Source organism: Girardinichthys multiradiatus, chromosome 7 (genome assembly GCF_021462225.1).
Source record: "Girardinichthys multiradiatus isolate DD_20200921_A chromosome 7, DD_fGirMul_XY1, whole genome shotgun sequence".
NCBI classification, from domain to species: Eukaryota; Metazoa; Chordata; class Actinopteri; order Cyprinodontiformes; family Goodeidae; genus Girardinichthys; species Girardinichthys multiradiatus.
The window spans coordinates 41,882,801-41,904,507 of NC_061800.1; the positions used below are offsets into that span (position 1 = coordinate 41,882,801).

Consider the following 21,707-nt stretch of genomic DNA (forward strand, 5'->3'; position numbering starts at 1 on the left):
ATTGGAATTACCTCCATTAGAACCAGTCCACTTTGTGAAGAAGCTGAGAGATATTTCTTCTGAGAAGGGCAAGCCTCTGAGGCTTGAAGTCACATTCTCTGGAACGCCCAGGGTAAATGTGACCTGGAAGAAGGATGGGAAACTCATTGGGGCCTCATATGAGTACACCGTGACCACCACAGAAACCTCCTGCATCCTTGAGATTCTTAACTCCGACAGAATGGAGACAGCTGGCAAATACTCTTGCGAAATAGACAACGGAGTAGGAAGTGACAGATGTGACGCACATGTTTCAATTCTAGGTAAAAATCAAAACTCTTCCATGTTACTGAGCTTAGTTCTTTAGTTTCCACTCTAATACTGGTTCACTATCAATCATTCATTAACTCAGTCTTTCATTTATTCATCTGCACCTTAACAGTTGTACTAAACCATCACCCTCATGTTTCACTTTAGAGCGACCATACTTTATTGATTGGATGGAGCCGGTGGAGGTTACTATGGGTGACGCAGTTACCCTGAAATGCCGTATTGCAGGAACTCCTGATATCTCTGTAGCTTGGTTTAAGGCTGGTGGAAAGCTGCGAAAGTCTCCTATTTGCTCTATGGATTTCTCAAATGGTGTTGCCACTTTGAAACTGATCAAGACAACTAAATCTGATGATGGCGAATACACCTGCAAGGCTGAGAACCGGGTCGGTTCTGCTTCTGCCAGCTGCAGGTTGACAGTGAAAGGTGATGCTCGCATTTCTTTTTTCCCAACTGATAAATCCTGTTAATGCTGTCATGCAGCATCAAGTCATGCAAACATTTTTTAATATTGAAAAAACACAGTAAATTAGACTTTTGGGAAAAAGGAGCCTTCATGGGAAAATTACCAATAAGAGCTTTCCAAACTCTGACAAAGAGACATAATGCATGGTAACATATTGACCATATTTATTAAATCATCATTGCCTTTCTTAGAGCCTGTGCGTTTTATCAAGAAGCTGGAAGACACAACTTTCACGGTTGGTCAGCCGCTGAAACTAGTCTGCACGTACACTGGGAGCCAGAGGGTGTATGTGACATGGAAAAAGGACAACAAGCTGATCTGGGCCTCTTATCAGTACAACGTTAAAACCACAGACTCTACCTGCATTCTGGAGGTCTTGAACAGTGACAGACCTGAAGCAGCAGGAACATACACTTGTGAGATTACTAATGGAGCTGGAACTGATGTTTGCCACGCTCATGTCAGCCTAGGTAAAGTCAAAAACTCTTAACACATCTGCTTTCACTTAATTTAACTCTGCCAGCTAGGGTAGCCCGAGTAGGCTTTTGTGCTAATTTAAGAGTAATGCAATAATCCAACTCATTTTAACCAGTCTGCTTACATACAAAACACAACTAACCCAAACATTACCCCTCTCAGAACCACCTCGCTTTGTGAACAAGCTGGAAGACACATATTTCAGACTCCGCGAGCCTTTGACCCTGAAGTGCACATACACTGGGAGCCAGAGAATACATGTGACCTGGAAAAAAGATGACAAATTAATCTGGGCCTCGTATAAGTACGCTGTCAAGACCACTGATGATACGTGCATCCTGGAAGTCCTCAACAGTGACCGAGAGGAAGCTGTGGGACAATACACCTGTGAAATTTCTAATGCTGCAGGAAGCGATGTCTGCCATGCTAATGTAAAATTAGGTAAACTGCTAATTCACTCCCATGCATATTTCTTTACAGGAATAAGAAATTAAATCATTTGCTTTTCCATGATCAATCATGTAACAAGCTTTCTTTAAAGACTAACTATCATCATCATCTAACACTATCATTTCTAACCGATTTCTTAGAACCGGTTCGGTTTGTGAAAAAGCTGAGAAACACCTATAAAATTGGCCGCTCTTTGATGCTGGAGTGCACATTCACGGGCAGTCAGAGAATTTATGTCAGCTGGATGAAGGACGGCAAACCTATCTGGGCTTCATATAAATACAACGTTAAAACAACCAACTCCTCCAGCACCTTGGAGGTTTTAAACAGTGACAGCCGGGAAGCTGAAGGACAGTATTCCTGTGAGATTTCTAATTCTGAGGGCTCTGACAACTGCCATACTATGGTTAAAATAGGTAAAACCACTACCATGTCCCATAATCACTGCTTTACTAATTATCAAATATAACCACTCATTTGCTAGCTTTTAACATAGACAAATAACAAATACCCCAAACATTGACTGTGTAGAACCTGTGAGCTTCATCAAAGAACTGGAAGACACCACATTCAGGCTTGGGGAGCCCTTGTCGCTGTACTGTGGTTTCAGTGGCAGCCCCAAGGTCTACGTGAGCTGGAGGAAGGATGGCAAACCCATCTGGGCTTCTTATAAGTACAACGTTAAGACCACAGATAATTCCTCCATCTTAGAAGTTCTCAACAGTGACCGACTGGAAGCAGCAGGGAGATACTCCTGTGAAATCTCTAACTCTGAGAACAGTGCTATCTGCTATGCCCAGGTCAAACTAGGTAAAATACTAACCACATCACAGAAATGACTCATTATTTTCGGCCTATATTAATCAGATAAAGTAAAGCTTTAGGTTGGGAATTTAAACTGGAGAAGCTCAGCAGAGTCACTTCAATGATATTTGATGCTGATCTGTTCTATGAAATCTAAAAATAAGGCTTCCAATTTGGAAAACCATCTGAATAAACAAGACATCATACTTGAAACTATTTTTGTAAACTACACGTACTTGATGACAGATATAATTGCAGTAAAAAAGCTTAATCGTAAAGCTTAAAGTAAGTAACTTAAATATTTGTTGTTCTTCATTAAAATCCATTTCCTCTTTTGGTGTTTTCCTGTTACTTTTATTAGTCTTCTTTACCACCTCAAAGAATTAATATAACTTTAACAACAGAGAACGTTTGTTTTAGGGCCAAAACCGATCAAAAGAACAAGTAAAAAATCAAATTCCTAAAACCTGAAAATATGAGCCCTGCTTAGTTTTACTGATCAAAATTAAGTGCTAACTTTAGCTTACATAAAACATTTATCTTCCCTTACTAATTACTAACATCCTTGCTTCTCGTAGAACCTGTGCGCTTTGTGAGGAAACTGGAAGACACGAACTTTAGGGTTGGTGAGCCTCTGATGCTTCAGGTCACATATACAGGCAGCCAGCATGTGTACGTGAGCTGGAAAAAGGACGGAAAGCCAGTCTGGGCCTCCTACAAGTACAACGTCAAGACCACAAACAGCTCGTGTGTCTTAGAGGTCCTCAACAGTGACAGAGAAGAGGCTGCTGGGAGATATTCTTGCGAAATATCCAATGCTACTAGTTCTGCTACCTGTCATGCTCATGTCAGACTGGGTAACACCCCATAACATACTCGCTTATTTCTAACAGGTTAGGCCACATGACATGACTAACCCTAACTTCTGTTGCTTCTCTCAGAACCGGTGAGTTTTGTGGCAAAGCTAGAAGATGCTTCATACAGTTGGGGTGATAAGCTGACTTTGATGTGCACATACACTGGTAGTCAGCGGGTCTATGTGAGCTGGATGAAGGACGGCATGCCGATCTGGGCCTCATACAAATACAACATTAGAACCACAGATTCCTCTTGCGTTCTGGAAATCCTCAACAGTGACAGAGAAGAAGCAGCTGGACTCTACTCTTGTCAAGTTTCTAATTCAGAGGGCTCTGCTGTCTGTGATGCCTACGTCATTTGTAAAACGCCTAAAAAAAGTATAACTTAACTCATCTAATCCCAGACACTAACAAGAATCGCCATAAAGGTGTTAATCCTACTCTGAGACCGGCTCTGTTCTACTGGATGTTGAATGGGTTTGTTGGTTTTTTGTATAACTTAGAAAAACTTAAAGAAAACCACTGAAATTAACTGGTTCATACTCAAATTGCAGCCTATGGGGAATCTTTGATTTGCAGATACAGTCCATAGGATGCAGCCATTTGGGCTGCCTACTCATAGTTCAAGCATAAATCTGAGTTCATAAGTGATTTAATGAATATATTATTTAATGCCAACAGTATTGGCTCATTAACCTCACTCACCTATGAAATTTAGAGACATCCAGTTCTTAATCCACAGGGTTTAGTAAAATGTGGACACAATCTCTGCAGCTTTAACAGCTTCAACTCTGCTGGGAAGGTTTTCCACAGGGTTTAGTTGTGTACTTATGGAAATGTTTGACAAGAGAGAGACAGAGACATATCATTATAGATAAAATGTAACATCTTCATTATTAGTATTATTATTATTATTTTGTTGGACCAAGAAGGGGCAATACCCAAACTGAAGAACAAGCCCACTCTATAATCCTCTCTGCACCAAATGTTAAATTTGACACAATGCAGTCAGGAAAGTGTCGTTCCCCTGGCAACAGCAGGAGAAAGACACTTCAGCCACTGGATCATCAGATGGATAAGCTTGATTCCTCTTCAGAACATGTCTATACTGATCCAAAGTCCAGAGTCTGCATGCTTCACACCAATGCATCTCAAGCTATTATTGTACTTGGTGATGTAAGGCTTGGATGCAGCTGCTGGACCATAGAAACCCTTTCCATGAAGCTCTGTACGCACTGTTTTTGAGCCAATGTGACGGTCACATGACGTTTGGAGGCCTCTAGGGTTTGATGAAAGAAAGGTAGCGACCTCTTCACATTATGATGCTTCTGCATCCATTGACATCACTGTGATTTTATGTGGCCCACCACTTCATGGCCGAGTTGCCATTATTCCTGATCACATTCACGTTCTCATACTGTGTAATACTTAGTGAGTAGGACTAGGACATGTCATGATTGGACTTATTCTACATGTGGTGCCTTAGTACGGTACCACACTGGAATTCACTGAGCTCCTGAGAACGACCCATTGTTTTACATTTGTAAGAAAAGGTTTTTATCTTTTCTTTTGAGACAAACCCAAGTAATACGTTTCGAGGTAGTAAGTTCAACAGAAACTTGTAAAACAGCAGCTGGTCTAGGGTTGGAGTTTGCCTTTAATCGGTTCTTCATTTAATCTAAGGTTAAATTTAATTGATTAATTATAATTTTATGCTTTCATTGTAATTCTAACTTTGGCTTGCTCACTATCATCTTTGCTTCTAACTATCATCACTGCCTCATAGAAGCCGCTCGCTTCATGAGAAAGCTGGAAAACACCACATTCAGAGTGGGCCAACCACTGGCGCTTAGAGTTGCCTTCACTGGTAGTCAGACGGTAAGCGTTAGCTGGAGGAAAGATGGGCGTCTGATCTGGGCCTCTTATCAGTACAATGTCAAGACCACAGACTACAGCTGTGTGCTGGAAGTTCTCAACAGCGACCGAGAAGAGGCTCGTGGGAGATACACATGTGAAATTTCCAACAGTGAAGGCTCAGATATCTGCCATGCTTATGTCAGACTAGGTAACAGTAACCAACAATGCATTACTCAGAATCCACATTATTAATTTAATGCATGAACTAAGTAGCTCCTGTTGATAACTACTAATACTACTCTGAAGTTGAAAAGGCCATGCTTATCTAAAGCTTTTTCCAACACACAAGCAGTTTTCACAAATCCAAAATCCACAGATGTGCACAGGCACATACCATAGTCTTTGTGGTGTCTTAGTTTGATTGCAACATTGCTTCTCTCAGAACCTGTACAGTTTACCAAGAAACTAGAGGACTCATCAGCTGGGCAAACCCTTAAGGCTGGAGTGCACCTACAGCGGAAGCCAAAGGGTTTACGTCACATGGAAGAAGGATGACAAGCTTATCTGGGCTTCTTACCAATACAACATGAAAACTACAGACACGTCTTGCGTTCTGGAAGTGCTCAACAACAACAGAGTTGCTGCTGCTGGGAAATATACTTGTGAAATTTCCAATGCAGAAGGAACTGACGCATGTCACGCTCATGTTAAAATAGGTAACCCACTAACCAACACATTTCATCTCATCTCTTTGTTAGCTGTAACTACTACTAACATGCAGTTCAGTTGTTTCCTGTGAGTTTACTGGAAACACTCAGAAACTTTGTATCGTACAGTGGACCTGGATGTTGTCGGATTTTGGGCTGGTTGGTTCTGTTTGACAGGATTGGTATCAGACATGGTGTCCCACAGTTACTGTTAGAGACATATCTACTTCTGTGGAAAATTGATAGTTAGGCTGGAGTGTTTGTTCACAGGGTGAATATTGTTCATTTCTGTTGCTTTTGTGTCACAGTTTGTGCTCCTGTTGTCCTGTCAGCTGTGGTGGGTTTTATTTCCTGGTGCTGTGGTAAAGGCCCAGTGGCCTGAAGGAGAATAGATGTTAAATTACTTTCTTACTGTCACAACACGACGTGATTTTCATCACTTTCTGCCCCACAGAACGGAAAGTCCCTCCAAACTTCACTAAGAGGCCACCTGAGTCCATCGTGGATTCAGTGGGTAAGGCAATAAAGATGGAGGGTCGGGTGTCTGGCTCCCAGCCACTGACCATCACCTGGTACAAGGACAACCAGGAGATCTATCCCTCTGAAAAATATGACATCACCTTCAAGAACAACATGGCTGTGCTGTGTATCAGAGAGTCAATGGTTTCTGATGGCAGTGTCTACACCTGTGAGGCTTCCAATGAAGCAGGCAAAGCTTCATATCAGGTGTCCCTCACAGTTTCAGGTAGGGATTGCATCCATAAAGCAACCAAAATGAGTTCGGCAGAATGTTATGCTGAGTTTTCTGATGTGAGCAGAAGACAAACCAGTTGTTGGTTTAGACTAGTCTGCTTGTCTGTCTGGTCTAAATTGGTCCATTTGAGATTCCATTTGTGTCCTAAAAGCTAGATGTTAGCCTTCAGGAACCACCCTAATATACAGATTCCTCTATATTTATTACATACAGAGTTGACTATTTCAAGCATTTATTTCCATAAGTTTTAAAGTTGATGGCTTACAGGTAATTAAAAAATAAAATTCAGTTTATCAGAAAATGAAAAAATAAACTAGTATTCAGTATTCTCCACAAAGAGGGTTTGCACCAAAAGCTCCAAGAGCCAGCTCACACAGACGTATCAGAACATGAGCTACAACTGCCCCGTTCCTTCATTTAAGCAGCTGAACCAGAGGTGTCTTACTTGGGCTAAAAGAGAAAAAGGAGCCAATCTGTTTTCAGGTGAAAGTAGATTAGGCCTTTCATTTAGGACTCAAGGTCCAAGAGTCTGGAGATGCTTGAGGTCCAGGGTAAAGTTTCCACAGTCAGTGATCAGTCTTTTGAATACCTCATCAGAGCCACAAGCTGATGGTCTCCATGCCATGTTGCAGTAATTCATGCAAAAAGAGCCCAGGCCAAGACGTTAATGTATATATTGTACAGTGCATGGACATGCTTTTCAGTAGGCCCACATTTATATAATAAAATCCTTTTTTATTCTGGTTGTAAAATGTTCCAACTTTATGACAAACTGAGTTTTGGGTATTTATTAGCTATAATAGAATACAAATAAAAAAACCCAGAAATACATGTTTGAAATGTATCCCTTTCTGTTTAATGAATCTGTATAATGAATTACTAAAATAAATAAACTTTTTGATGATCTTAAATTTACTGAAATGAATCTGTAAATGAACAGGAGTCAAAGATGTGCAATAAAAAGGTTGTCTGATTGTATTTTCATTTTTATTTTCTGATTAAAATGATAAAATACAGAATTCATAGTACAGCCTTTGAATTTTTTTTTCCACATACTGCAAAATATTCCCAAACTACTATTTATTATGTAAAAGGCAAGTATTTGTCGTTACCCTGTCTCTTTCCCACCGTTTCTACAGAAACCGGTCAGCCTCCTAAATTTGACGTCTCCCTGGAACCGGTGACGGTGAACGAGGGGGAGAAGATGAGCCTCAAATGCCATGTAAGAGGCTCTGCTCCTCTTACCATCCAGTGGATGAAGGACAGGAGGGAGCTGACGTCCAGTGATAAGACCAAAATCACATTTGTTGGTGGGACGGCCTCCCTTGAGATCAGTTCCGCATCAAAGGCTGATGCAGGGGATTACCTCTGCAAGGCCAGCAATGCAACCGGTAGTGACTTCTGCAAGTCCAAGGTCACTGTGAAGGGTAAGCAGTTGACCTTGCTGTGAAAAGTAAATATGTCTAAGGACTGGATGGAAAATTAACTACAAGGGTCAAATGCTAAAATTTAAAATCTTTTTAAGTATTTTTCTATTAATACAAGATTATTAAAAACCTTCAGATGAGTGTCTATCCTCATAAAAGCTAGAGACTTGAACAGTTAACTGTGTAGGTCTAAGGTAACATTTCACTCACCTCCCCAGTATGGATACTATGTATTTTCAGACAAAGGCGCCAAGGCTGCCCCCACCGAGGCACCGACCCCCGCTGCAGCTGCCCCAGTCAAAAGGCTTGACAACCTTTTCTTCATTGAAGAACCCAAAAACATTTCAGTTACAGAGAGTATGGAAAACATCCCTCTTCTTCCACATAACATTCCCATTTGAAGGTAGGTTTTAGGTTTTTGTTCATTTATTTTCATCATTTTTTCAGAGGGCACTGCAACCTTCATCGCCAAGATTGGAGGTGATCCCATCCCCAGCGTGAAGTGGATGAAGGGCAAATGGAGACAGATCACCCCCGGTGGTCGTATCTCCATCGATCACAAGGGCCAGGATGCCAAACTGGAGATCAGAGAGGTGACCAAGTCCGACTCCGGTCTCTACAGGTGTGTCGCCACGAACAAACATGGAGAGATCGAGTGCGGGGCTGAGATGGAAGTCAGTAAAAAGGAAGAAGGGGAAGGACTTGGAGATATCAGAACAAGACTCAAGAAGTAACACATGTTCATTTCTACATCTTCCTACTGAATGTGAATTTTGTTAAAATAACAAATGTCTCCATCTGCTAAATAACTTCATATGAGTTTTGTATGACATTTTTCAGGACTCCTTCCAAGCAGAAGAGCCCAAAGAAACTTGAACCAGTCAGTATTATTGACTTGCTCAGAGGTCATGATCCTAAAGACTATGAGAGGATCCTGCGTGAACATGGGATCCACGATTACCGAGCCATTCTGCAGGCCGTGGAGTTCCTGAAGAGGGAGAAGGAGATGGAAACTGGAAAAGCGGTACGAAGGAAAACCGGTTGTAATAGTGGAGCTGTTTGGATTTGTAGTATCTCAGAGGGAAACATCTGCTTCATTTTCCACCAATACTGTCTTGTTTTCCTTTATTGGAAACAACCTGTCAAATACCTCTTCACAGATATCAATTACAGATATCAATTCTTTTTAGTTAGTTATTCATTCTCATAAATCTTAAGGTTTAGTTTAGCAAACACCTTGGATTTTGCAGCATTAAGGCAAATAATATTACAGTGTAATATCATTGATCACCTGGTTCCTGTATCACTGGTCAGTAGGTTGGACATAAGTGTCCAGGCCTCCCAGAGCGTCCACGCTGTTCAGTGTTTACATGCAACAGTTCAGCAGTGGTTTCAGCTGAGGAAGTTATAGTTTTTGGAGCAACAATTAAAATCAACATGTGGCAGATCTTTTATATTAATGACTGGAGGACTGTTAACATATGACCTGTGGCAGGAGGTGGAGCATGGGGGTCGGGTTGAAGAGGAGGACATGGCGAGACTAATCCAGCAGCTGGAGGGACGTGTCGACACGGAGGTAATCACCAAAGCTTCCTTCAGAACAAACAGCTCTTCATAGAATCTCAAATGTTACACTGCACTACATTACCAAGATCTGTGGACACAAGCCATGTGGATGCAAAAACAAACACCATGAAATTGATGTTTTTGTCCTTAGCCTGTTTTTGTTATGGAGGACATCTCTGACCAGACAATCACAGAGAACCAAACAGCAACGTTTGAGTGCCAGATCCGGATCAATTACCCAGAGATCTCTCTGACCTGGTACAAGGGCACACAGAAACTGGAAAACAGCGACAAATACGAAATCAGCAGTGTGGACGACCGTCACTATTTGAAGATCAAGAACTGCCAGGTCAAAGATCAGGGCAACTACCGCGTGGTGTGCGGTCCTCACATCTCCAACGCCAAACTCACCGTAACAGGTAAGAGTGTTTTTCATGTTCTCTTCCCTTTGCTGGAGTCCTGTCTGTGTGCTTAATGTGTCCTCATGTGCCGATCCTTTATCTCCTCATCAGGAGCTGATTACAAGTCAGGTGAGCCAAACACAACCAGACTAACCTCTTGAAATCTGCCGGGTCTCCTGCAGATTTTCTTTCCGTTTGTCTTTTCTTTCTATTTTTTATTTTTTTTTTTTAGCAATATTTAAACGGGACTCTTTGATAATAACCTTGGATAAAACACAACTCTTTAAAATTAAGTGTCATCTGTGATTGTCTGATTTTAGCCGACCAAATTCAGTTTACAAAATGCATCCGAAACATTGAGGTCAGCGAACGCCACTCCGCCACCTTCGAGTGCGAGTTGTCCTTTGACAACGCCACCGTTTCATGGTACAAAGACTCCTGGGAGCTCAAAGAAAGCCCCAAATATAACTTCAGGACAGAAGGTCGACGACACTTTATGACAATACGCAACGTGACGGCAGAGGACGAAGGTTTGTTAAAAATATTTAACTCCTTTCTCCTCTTGATTGAGTCACAAGGTTTTCTCTAAAGAGAACTTAACCAGGAGTTTTATTAAACTGTTGTACAACATAAAACAGAAGAGAGCACGTAATCTGTGTGTAGCAGTATATTAATATATTTAGAGTCAGTTGTTCAACGTTAAATGTGGAGTAAAACAGAACAATGATGTCTCCACCTGCCAGGCGTTTACTCTGTGATCGCTCGTCTGGAGCCGATGGGAGAAGCTCGGAGCACCGCCGAGCTTTACCTCTCCAGCAAAGGTCTGTACGTTTAAGACGAGCGCATCTGTCAGAGAGGTTAATGTCCGTTCACAGATCTAATTCCACCTGTCTACCTGTTCCTTTCACAGACGTTGGGTTAGGAAAGGTTCCTCAGGGTGAGTAACTTCAGAACCAGAGAAAATAGACTCAGGCTTAATTTTAACGACTAATATCACAACCGTGCCTCTCTGGTTCTATTATGCTATAGAAAATGTTTGCCGTCCCAAATTTTTAATAAAATCCGAATTAACTTGAAATTAAATCACGTTTTTCTGGATGAACCTTTAGACATCCCAGACTCATCAGTTCAGCTCCCAGAAATGGCTTCCATGATCATTTGTAAAGGTGAGTCTGGGAAAAACAGGAATATTTTTCACTTTGACTCCGTTCCTTTTCCTTCGTTCACCTTATTTTTTCTCTGTCGAAAGAATCCTCAGAATTTTATCACTACGAGGAACGAACTGAAGCCCAAGGTACAAAAATCATGGAGTTTTAAATGAGCCCTGGTGTTTAAGTCTTTGAACCTGCAACTGTTCCATCAAAACATTTCATCTTTACATTTAACCATCATCAATATCATCACCATCATCCTTTAACTTTCCTCCCAAATAACAGTGTGATCCTGATCAACTCAGAGAACATTAACTCTATCACTCCGACACCATCTTCACGCCTGAAGTTAACTCGCAACAAAATCTCAAATTGATCTGAGAACGATCTGTTTTACAGAGGAGGATTATGGCCAAAAAAATCTGGGGATTAATCTCAATAATCCAACAAACATTAAATTCAATTCAATTAAGTTTCATTAATACAGAGCCAGACAAAATGACTAAAAGGTTTAATTTAATCTAGTTCGTGCAAACTCAATATAAAAACAATCAAATCCAATTCAGCATAAAGATGAAAAAACTGGATTAGGAAATTAATTAATTTGGTTTTAAACATTAGGATTAAATTCTGTTGTATTTTATATACACATTTAAGACAGTTACACAATTATACATATTATTCTGACATAATTTAGATTAAGACTAAATAATTCAATGTTTCTGCTTTATAAGGTTTGGTTTGATTATCAGATCCTAATTTAAAAATGTTGACTAATTCCTAAAACAATAAAAATATTTAAACAGTAAAAGGCATCTGAATCTGAATGATGATTTTGAATTATGATCCCTTAAATGTAAAAATATTGAGATTAATTGTGGAAATCTCTGTCATGATCCTCATCTGCACAGATGTGACCTCAGGGAATAAACATGTGATCTGTAATAGCTTATCTTCCTTTTAATGGTTTCCTGTAGAGTTTAAGAGTATGACGGTTGAAGAAGAAACGGTTTCGGTTCGGTTCTCCTCCATCTCAGGTATCAGCGTTGTTCACTCCTTCATTTATAGATCCGCCGTCATCTCTCTGTCTTTATGTGTTGGCTTTCTGTCAATCCCTGTTGTTAAATTGATTTCTTGATAATTAATGTCACCTGATTACTGAAGCAGTGCAGCAGTCGAGTCTCGTTTTCTGTCTCTTTTCTTGTCCTGCCAGAAGAGAAAAAAGCTGTGGAAGAAATTGTTGAGCGGACTCAAGTCAGAGAGGGAATCCCTGCAGGTATAACTGCTTTAAACCTAGTAGACGCTGAGGCTTCGGGCTGCTCCTAGAGCTTTGGCTGATCAGAACCACCATCCTGCTAACCCCCATATTTGCCCTTTCACCTCCTTATTAAACCCAGCTGCTGCTTGTAGACTTTTCTCCTCCAGTAGATGTTAACTGTAGTTTTAATATGTGGTGTGGGTTTGTGGTAGATCTTCAGTCTGTCTCCTCTTAATTAACATTTTATTCTTCTTGACTCGCTTCACTTCTTACGCTCTTATTAACCCAGGCGTTCTGCTCTGTAGATGGCAGAAAATAAACTGCATAGCTTAACTGGCTTTTAATCCAAACTTTCTTGATCTTTTAAAGTTCCTGAAGGTTACAGGAAACCAGAGGAGAAACTCTCTGAGCGTGAAGCTCCGCCCCCACCTGCAGTCACAGGTATCTGTAAATACCAAACTCTTTATTCCTCATTGTTGATCTTGATTCCTGTTCTGTGTGTCCTGATGGTGGTTTAAGAGACATCTTTAACTGTTTGTGTGTGAATAAAAACATCTTCATGTTGGTGTTTGCTGTGGTCAGAAAACTGAACTTCGTAATAATGTTTTAAAGAACCTGAGATAAAGAAGCAGCGACCAGAAGCTACTTTCAAAACTTCTCCTCAGCGAAAAGAACCTCCAGTTCCAGAAGGTAATGTTTGTGACAGTGTTTTGTTATTATGTTTCTTATCTAATGTTTGAGTGAGTCTTTATTGGCTCTCATTCTTAATTTGTAAGTTAAAATGGCTCAGAATATTCTTTAGCTTTATAAAAGTACAGAAAACACCAACAGGAACCTTCAACAGCATTTTAAACATATAATAATTACACAATTACACTGAGGATTTTTTAAGAAAGTGAATTCCAGCACTTTGGATATAACTGAGTGATATAATTAATTCCTCTTCAGTAAAAAAAAAAACATTTTTTCCTATCTCTCAGCTGTGTTCATGGTTCTGACAGTGCTGGAGAAGCATTGCACTCTTAAAATGCATCCATCAGTCAACTGGATGTTTTTATATTTGTCAATTTTTTGTGTTTGATCAGTTGTCTTTTACTTCCTTCACTCCGTAAACTCTTAAAATCAGGGTACTTTTTGGTGACTGAAGTATTTTTTTTTTGTTAAATCTGAAGTATACCCCGAACCAAAAGCTGAACCCAAGCCAAAAGAACCAGAAACGGTTCCTCCAGAACCAAAACGAATGCCTCAGAAACCAGAGGTTCCCGAGCCTAAAGTGTCCGAAGCACCAGAAGTTAAACCTGGCAAGAAAACCCCAGCAGTTCCTGAACCGAGAGGTAAAGTATGGAGCAGAAAGACTATATGATCCATGTCTTTCTTGTTTCATTTCATGTTGCTTTGAAGAACATGAAAAACTCTTGGAATGGCTGCTAACCTCTTCTTTCACCATTAACAACTTCTCCAGTGTTATCCTCACATGGGTTTTCAGACTTCTACAAAATCTCTTAACAAACTAACACCCCTCTTTAAAAAAATGACCTTATTGAAAAACAGCGTTGTGATTAACCCTGTGTAAAGATGGCAATCTTTTTAATATCTTCCAAAGTCCCTGCGGTAAGCAAACCAGTGGAGGTCAAGGTCCATCCAGTCGCTGAGAGGGTTACTCCTCCAAACACTGAGGAGATCTTACCAAGAGGTACTGGAACCACAGCGTTTCTTCCAGTCTGAATATCTTATAAATGTGTTTTGATGGGAATCTTGTTTTGTGAAACTACCTGTCCTGTATGTGTCTCTGTTAATGCACTCGTCAGAGTGTACTGCAGTAGTTAAAGCTGGTTTCACACCATGTTTCAATTTTATTAAAACCCCAGAGCTACCAATGGCAGAAGAACCTTTAGTTCAGCCATCTGCAGCAGTGGTTACACCATCATCACCAGAACGTCAACCAGCTAAAGGTATTCCTCTCTGACTTTTTGTTCTCCACTTGTATTTCTGTCGCTGACTTCACTCGCTTAGAGTGTAATCTTTGATAGCCTTGATTATTACCTCTGGGTTAAAAAAGACAAAATGTTCTTTAAAGTACAAGATGTAACCAGACCAAAGAAACCTGTTGTCCAAACATCTGAACCTGAAATCCTTCAAGTCTGGACTGAAGCTGCTCCAGTTAAAGGTACTGCAGAGGTCATCATGCATTGGTTCTGTCTTTTACACCCTTATATGTTAAACCGCTTGCTAGTTTCTTTGGAACACATAAAAATCTTTAAACATGCTTAGCACTCGCAAGAGTGTGACTTGAACATCTTATAAATCTATCTTATAATTACTGTTCTTCTAAGTTGCCTCAGAACCGAAGGAGCTTGAAGTTATTGGAAAACCACTCCCACGGATTGCTAAACATGAACCAGAAGTTCTCAAGGCTGGCCCTAAAACAGAAGCCGAAGAACCAAAGCTTGGAGAAAAAACAAAGAAGGCTTTTGAAGAACCAGAGAAGGTCATCACGTTTCCTAAAAATGTTGAAGATTCCAAAACCCCAAGAGAAACTGAGAGGTTTCCAGACGCACCGCAAATGGGCCCAGAAAAAGAGACAAAGATTCCAGAAAAAACGAAGATGATCATAGAAACACCAAAGGTTGTTTCTGAAGAACCAACCAAGGTTTCAGAAAAGTCAAAAGAAGAAACAAAGAGGGATCAGGAGCTTCCCAAAAAGGTTCCGAAAACACAAAAGATGATTCCAGAAAAACCAAAAGAAAAGAAAAATGTGGAGGATAAAGACACGGTTTTGAAGGTTCCCAAAAAGGTTCCTGAAACATCAAAGAAGGTTACAGAAGAAGCAAAAGTTATAGAACCACCAGCAGAGTTAAAGAATAAAACAGAAGCTCCAAAGTTTGATGTAGAGAAGACTCCTCCAGGTGATAGAGCACCATCATCAAAAGACAAGACTGAAAAACCTCAGCAACAAGGTAGATATGTCTACATGAAGGTTTCAGAGATCTTATTAACTAATCTTTACTCATCTTAAGCTTCTAATGTTTTATCTGAAGATTTATTTCCTGAAGTGTTGTCTAAATTTCTTTGTCACACATGTCAGCTGTTGTATCTGTTAAGCTCATGGATGTTATCTAGAAAACTAACCAAACCAAAACTCAAGGTGTGAACAGTAACCAAAGATTGTCCAAAAATCTGGCCTAGAAAGTCAACAGATTACCTGTTTAATGCTGATTTGTAATGAGAACCACATGTTTATACTAATAACTGTGTTTCTATCCTGATCTTTTTTCATGTTTGGTTCATCTTGGCCACCGTTCCATGGTGCATTTCTTCATTCTTGGGTGAAATCTTAAAAAAATACCTCACTTCATCTGAAAAATGACCTTAAACAACAAACAGCTGTGGTTGAAGACATTAGGAACTCTGTTCTTGAAGACAGGTTTTCCCCAACAAATGCTGTGATTAAGCATCAAGAAGTTCAAAGATGTGAAAGAAGATTAAAATACAAGGAGTCACCTGTGAGAGATGACCCAATTTTAAATGGGAGACTAGAGCTAATGGAGAAAACAGAAGTTCCTAAAAGGTTCAGGCAAGATCATGAAGTGACGGAGTCTAAGTGTTCAGAGCACATTGAAGCATATGAAGATGAACAACTGCAAGACATTAAACCAGGCAAGAAGGACAAAGCTTTGAGAGAAATGAAAATGGAGTCTTTGATCGCTCATTCTCCACCTCCAACTGTAACTGAGCTTCCTCCAAAAGATGCCAGAACCCTACCTGAAATTACTCCAGCAAGGATAGAAGTTTCTCTAGTTGAAGACGAAGTTTCATTTAAAAAAGAATCTTACAAAAAAACTCGAGAGAGAAAAGCACACAAGTCTGTTTTTTATTCAGCTACAGAGCTCCAAGAAGACACGTTTGTTTCAGAACAGCATTTAGAAACCAAAGACGAAATCATAAAGAAGCAGGATGACTCTGTTAAATATGAAGATTTTTCATTTGAAGAGTCTACCAATCTGCGTATTAGAGAAATGGCTCAAATAGACCTGCAAACATCTATGGCCAGCAGTATGTCTTTAGTGGAAAAGACAGTCAGTTTGAATAAAGAACTTTTACCAGCTGCAGAAACTGACTTAATAAAAAATGAGACCTATTTACCTCTTTCCAAAATGGCTGCTTGCTCTACAGAGAAAGTACCAACAGAAACTAAGATCCAACCTGAGAAATCTCCAGCTGGACCACTGAAGACACCTCAATCCCCCGAGCATCAAAGTCTTTCATCTACAAGGCCATCCTATCCAACACCAGAAGAAATCTTTTTTGAAACTGGATTTTCTGAAGGAGTTGCTAGCATTGAAAGAAAACCTCAAATAAGAGAAGATGTGAAAGAGGAAAACATGACACTGAAGCCTCTGCAACCTGAGACAGGTATTCTTGTAAATTTGATCGCTAAAGATCAACCTCTTTTTTTTTTTTTTTTACATTTTGCATGCTAACAAACCTCCCAGCATGATGTTAGGTAGAAGCAGAACATGGAACCCATTAGACTAACATAGTGAGAGGGATCAGTTTGTTTGTGTACCCTGTTTTTTTATTGTTGAAGAATGGTTGTCCCAGGAAAATCTCTTATTGTGTAAATGCTTTAATTTGTTTGTTTATTTTGGTCATCTTGAGGTCTTGTTGGTGCAGGTTGGACTATATAATGTCTACACCGTCTTCTTTTTTTAGTGTGACCATAGTGTTGTTTTAGTTGTGATCTTGGTATCTTTTATACCCAAAGTGTCTCCTCCTGAGGAGAAGAAACCTTCTGCACCAGAACCAAAGCCTTCACCTCCTCCTCCTAAGAAAGTTACTCCTCCTGCAGGTAGTCATATTGGTTCAGGTGTTTTTTTTTCTTGCTGACATTTGCAGGTCAGCCATGTTTGTCTTTATGCCCATTTGTGTTGATGCCGTCACCTAACCTGTCTGGTTATTGTCATGCTTTTAGTTGCGTCAGTATGTGCTTTTCAAGGTGTTTCTTGATCATGATGAGTGTATTCCCAAATTGTCTCCTTCAGAGGAAAAGAAACCTTCTGCACCAGAACCAAAGCCTTCACCTCCTCCTCCTCTTCAGAAAGTTGCTCCTCCTACAGGTAGTCTAATTTGTTCATGTGTTTCTTTCCGTTGTCATGTTTGTCTTTGTCCATTTATGTTGATGCCATTTCTTAACATGTCCCACTGATTGTCATGTTTTAAGTTATGCCAGTATGCGCTTTCCAAGCTTGGTATTTTCTTGATTGTGACTTGGGTGTATTCCCAAATTATCTCATCCAGAAGAGAAGAAACCAGCACCAGAACCAAAGCCTTCACCTCCTCCTCAGAAAGTTACTCCACCTGCAGGTAGTCTGAGTGGATTATGCATTCATTTTCTTTGCTAACATTTAGGGTCAGCCATGTTTGTCTAAATGTTAATTGCTGCTGACACCATCTCTTAACATGTTGGGTATTTCTTCATGATTTTTGTTGTGTCAGTATGTTCTTCACAACCTTAGTGGTATCTTTATTATGAACTGGGTATAATCCCAAATTATCTCCTCCAGAGGAGAAGAAACCATCTCCACCAGAGCCAAAGCCTTCACTCCCTCCTCAGAAAGTTTCTCCGCCTGCAGGTATTTTTTTATCTTAATATTTTATGTTGTAAGCTTTTTGTGTCTGGTTTGTTTCTTGGTAGGAGGATAAACAAGACTCCTGTTTTTCTTTGGTTTCATTGTATTTGTTGTCTATCCTTCTTTTCACTGGATCTGTCCGTGTCCCCATGACTGTGCTGTTGTCTTGGTCGTGATCTTGCACCTTATTTATTATTTCCTCCAGAGGAGAAGAAACCATCAGTACCAGCACCACCAGCTCCTACACCCAAAATTGCTCCACCTGCAGGTAGTTTAGTCATTCTGGTGTCTCTGATACTGTTTTCTTTACTCTTCACATTTTGTTTTTTGTCATTTGTTGTAATGTGTTGATACCTTTACATCTTTTGTTACGTTGCTCTTTATGTTTTCTTGGTATCTTGTACTTTCAAGTATCTCCTCCAGAAGAAAAGAAACCCACTCCACCACCAAGAGAACCACCAGCAGAAAAAGTTGTTCCTCCAGAAGGTAGTGTCTTCTGTCTGTCATCCTTATCTTTATCCCTGTTTGTCCTAAGTCAAATCTGTTGGCCATAGCAGCAGTGAAATCTTTAAGATCGTTTGTTTTATTCAGCTGTCAGTTGTTTGTTGACCAGATCATTGTTAGTGATTTAATCCGGTTGACATTCTTGTAGCTCCAGTTGCACCAGTGGAGAAGAAACCTTCTAAGCCAGCTGTAAAGGCTGACCCTACCACCGTTTCAGAGAGAATCTCTCCACCCGAAGGTAAAATCTCTTCCTTCTTTCTTATCTTTGCTTATGTTGTTTGAATTTGTCTTTTTTCATTCTGAAAATTTTATTTTTTGATCTGAAAAACATCTTGCCTGAACTGTCTTTTCTGTTGAATCTGTTTGATGTTTATCTACACAACAGTTTTCTTTCTTCTAATTCTGGTTTTAACATGAACAATATCTGCTTTATAAGACCAACTTACCTTAGAAATTGTTTCTAAGTGCATTTATATTACAGCAACAAGGATATTCAACAGTCCAAACTGGGATTGTTAATGTTTTCTTCCTCCTTTCGCTTTAAATGTGGCTTTTGTCTGGCACTGTTTGTACCATGTTTGCTTATAATTGGTCTTGTTTAAATTTTTGCAGACAAGGAACCAGTTTCAGCTCCTGGACCAACTAAAGGTATAAACATAGTGAATTTCTCTCAACAGTAAAGCCAGTTAACTTACTGTTTTAAAGGTCTTACCCCTAAACCTTTAAGAATACTTGTTTCAGTGGTGTTGTGATGTTTGACGTTTGTGTTGTAATAAACAAATGTTCCATCCAATTGATGATTTTCACATCTCTAAATATACATAAAAGATGTTTTTACTCCCTCAACCACAGTGCCAACTCTTAAGCAAAAGGGTAAGATTCAGGAGGAAAAAACTACTGAGGTTCCTAAACTAAAGAGTAAATTCACCAAAATACCCAAAGAGAGAGAGCCAGAAACAGAGGCCATTAAGTTGAAGAAGGTTCCGGTTAAACCTCCAGAGCCTGAGAAAGACGTTGTAACTCATACAGCAAAAGTGATGAAACATCATGATCCAGAGCTATCAGTGCATGGACTTCATTACAGAGAAGACCAGGAGATAATAACCCTTGGAAGAACTGAAAGAATCTTCACAGCAGATCAGGAAACAATTCAACTGAGCCAAATTGAGAAGACTGAAACACTTCAAGTTGTCCAAACAACAGAGAAAGAAGGTTGGACAAGAACAGTGAAACCTAAGAAAGAGGAAGAACCCAAGGTTCCCAGTGTAGACAAAAAGAAAATAAAGAAACTACCAAAGACTGATGAGCAAGCAGAATCTGTGACACTAAAACCATTTGAAAAGTTTGAAAAGTTAGAACAAGAGCAGGTAATTTTGAAACAGGTTCCGAGTAAGCCTAAAGACCTTGAAAAGAAAATTCCAACTCATAAAACTGAAGTGACAAAACAAGGTGACAAAGAACTGAGAGCTCTGAAACCTAAAGATAGACAGGATCAGGATGTAATCCCACCTGGAAGACCTGAAAGAGTGTCCCTTCTTGCTGAAGAGCCATCTACAGCTGGTCAAACAGTCGAAGCCAAAAAACCGGAGGAAGAACAGAAATCTAAATGGAACAGAATCTCAAAGACAAAGAAGGAAACAGAACCCGAGCCAGATGTATCTAAGACGAAAATCAAGAAATTACCCAAGAAAGATGAAGAACAAGAAGTTGTGACATTGAAGCCTTTTGAAAAACCCCAGCAAGAAGAAGCAGTTAAACCAACAATGGCTAAAGATGATATTAAGGCAAAGACAGAAACTGAGCGTCATCCTTTTAATTTGGGTGAGGTGTTGCTCAAAGATCAACCCACAAGAGATCTAAAATCCCAACCAGAAATGCCACAAAAGAAAAAGGTTGATCAAGTACCAAATGTTGAAGAATCTGCAGCAGCTGATAAACCTAAGGTGAAACCTAAAGTGATACCTACACCAGAGAACAGGGAAGAGCATGTTGTGTTGAAGCCTTTGACTAAAGACACCAAGCCAGAAAGAGCACCTGGTGAGGAGATAAAGAAGCCCATGGGCAGAAAAGTGCCATCTCAATCTCCAGGAGACCAAACAACCAAAGACATGAAGGTTGTGAAGAAGGATGAACCAGTTGTTCCAGCAAAGAAGCCAAGTCCTCCAGCTAATAAAGAGAAGATCTCACCTAATGAGGCAGAGAAGTTCCAGGTAAAACCACTTGATGTGTTAAAGAAAGGAGTTGAACCTAAAAAGACTCCTTCTCCCAAGGTCAGTACAGAGAAAGCAGAAGACAAAAAGCCCACAAAGCCTATTGAGGAGCTGAAAAAGGTTGAGCTAAAAAAGACTCCACTTTCTAAGGTGGACAAACCAAAGGACTTGGAGAAAGTCCCAACTGAGAGAAAGCCAAGTTCTGAAAAAGTCAAAAAGATCTCCAAACCTGTTTCCCCGAAAGACTCCACTGAAGACATAACACTCAAAAAGGTTCCCAGAAAGCCATCAGCAGATGAGGCAGAACCAGAACAGCCTGATAAAGGTCAGATCCCCCTGTTGAAGGAGATTTCTCCTGGAGCTGTGCAGATGAAGAGGGTGACAACTCAGCCCGAGGAGGAGGTTTTTGAAAAGGAGCCTGAAGAAGGTGAGGTTGAGGAGGAGTCCTGGGGCTGGGATCTTGTTCCCTCAGAGGACTGGGAAGATGAGGAGGTGGATGGGGCCCTTGAAACTCCGGGTATGCCTGGTGCCAGACGAGGTGAGATGAGCGAACTCTTCCAGCTGATTCTGGAGTCCCTTCATCCCATCCCAGATGTTTCATCTAATCCTCATCACATCTTCTTTAATCATCTTATCCATTTTTCCATCTCATGATGATGAATTCATTTGTCTGTATATATATCCCATCTATTGTATTGTTCTCATCTTCTCATCTATCATATCCAGTCTTCTCAAATGTTGCTTGAGATCAGATATTTGTCTGTGTTTGTCTACGCTGCTGTGGATTTCATTTGTCTTTGTTGTCTAAGCATATGTCCTTTCCATCATCTTGTCCCATTATGCCTCCATTTCATCTTCCAGGTCTTCCACGTCTCTGTT

The 21,707-nt window shown here is 40.2% G+C and overlaps 1 protein-coding gene across 1 annotated transcript in view; it reads left to right on the plus strand.

Annotated features, from left to right (window-relative positions):
* Positions 1-21,707, plus strand: part of ttn.1 (titin, tandem duplicate 1) — a 163,029-nt gene that overhangs the window by 43,011 nt on the left and 98,311 nt on the right. The window contains 39 exon segments of the mRNA XM_047369711.1: positions 21-302; positions 457-735; positions 967-1,245; positions 1,415-1,693; positions 1,843-2,118; positions 3,085-3,253; positions 5,319-5,434; positions 6,382-6,672; positions 7,821-8,108; positions 8,349-8,465; positions 8,556-8,838; positions 8,949-9,132; positions 9,604-9,684; positions 9,826-10,093; positions 10,187-10,204; positions 10,396-10,605; positions 10,819-10,896; positions 10,986-11,012; positions 11,185-11,241; positions 11,325-11,369; positions 12,204-12,263; positions 12,440-12,502; positions 12,854-12,925; positions 13,097-13,174; positions 13,657-13,818; positions 14,088-14,177; positions 14,353-14,436; positions 14,562-14,651; positions 14,818-15,441; positions 15,869-16,897; positions 17,250-17,333; positions 17,527-17,601; positions 17,783-17,848; positions 18,049-18,117; positions 18,320-18,382; positions 18,526-18,600; positions 18,767-18,856; positions 19,231-19,266; positions 19,471-21,366. Of these exon segments, the coding sequence (XP_047225667.1) occupies positions 21-302; positions 457-735; positions 967-1,245; positions 1,415-1,693; positions 1,843-2,118; positions 3,085-3,253; positions 5,319-5,434; positions 6,382-6,672; positions 7,821-8,108; positions 8,349-8,465; positions 8,556-8,838; positions 8,949-9,132; positions 9,604-9,684; positions 9,826-10,093; positions 10,187-10,204; positions 10,396-10,605; positions 10,819-10,896; positions 10,986-11,012; positions 11,185-11,241; positions 11,325-11,369; positions 12,204-12,263; positions 12,440-12,502; positions 12,854-12,925; positions 13,097-13,174; positions 13,657-13,818; positions 14,088-14,177; positions 14,353-14,436; positions 14,562-14,651; positions 14,818-15,441; positions 15,869-16,897; positions 17,250-17,333; positions 17,527-17,601; positions 17,783-17,848; positions 18,049-18,117; positions 18,320-18,382; positions 18,526-18,600; positions 18,767-18,856; positions 19,231-19,266; positions 19,471-21,366 (8,433 nt within the window).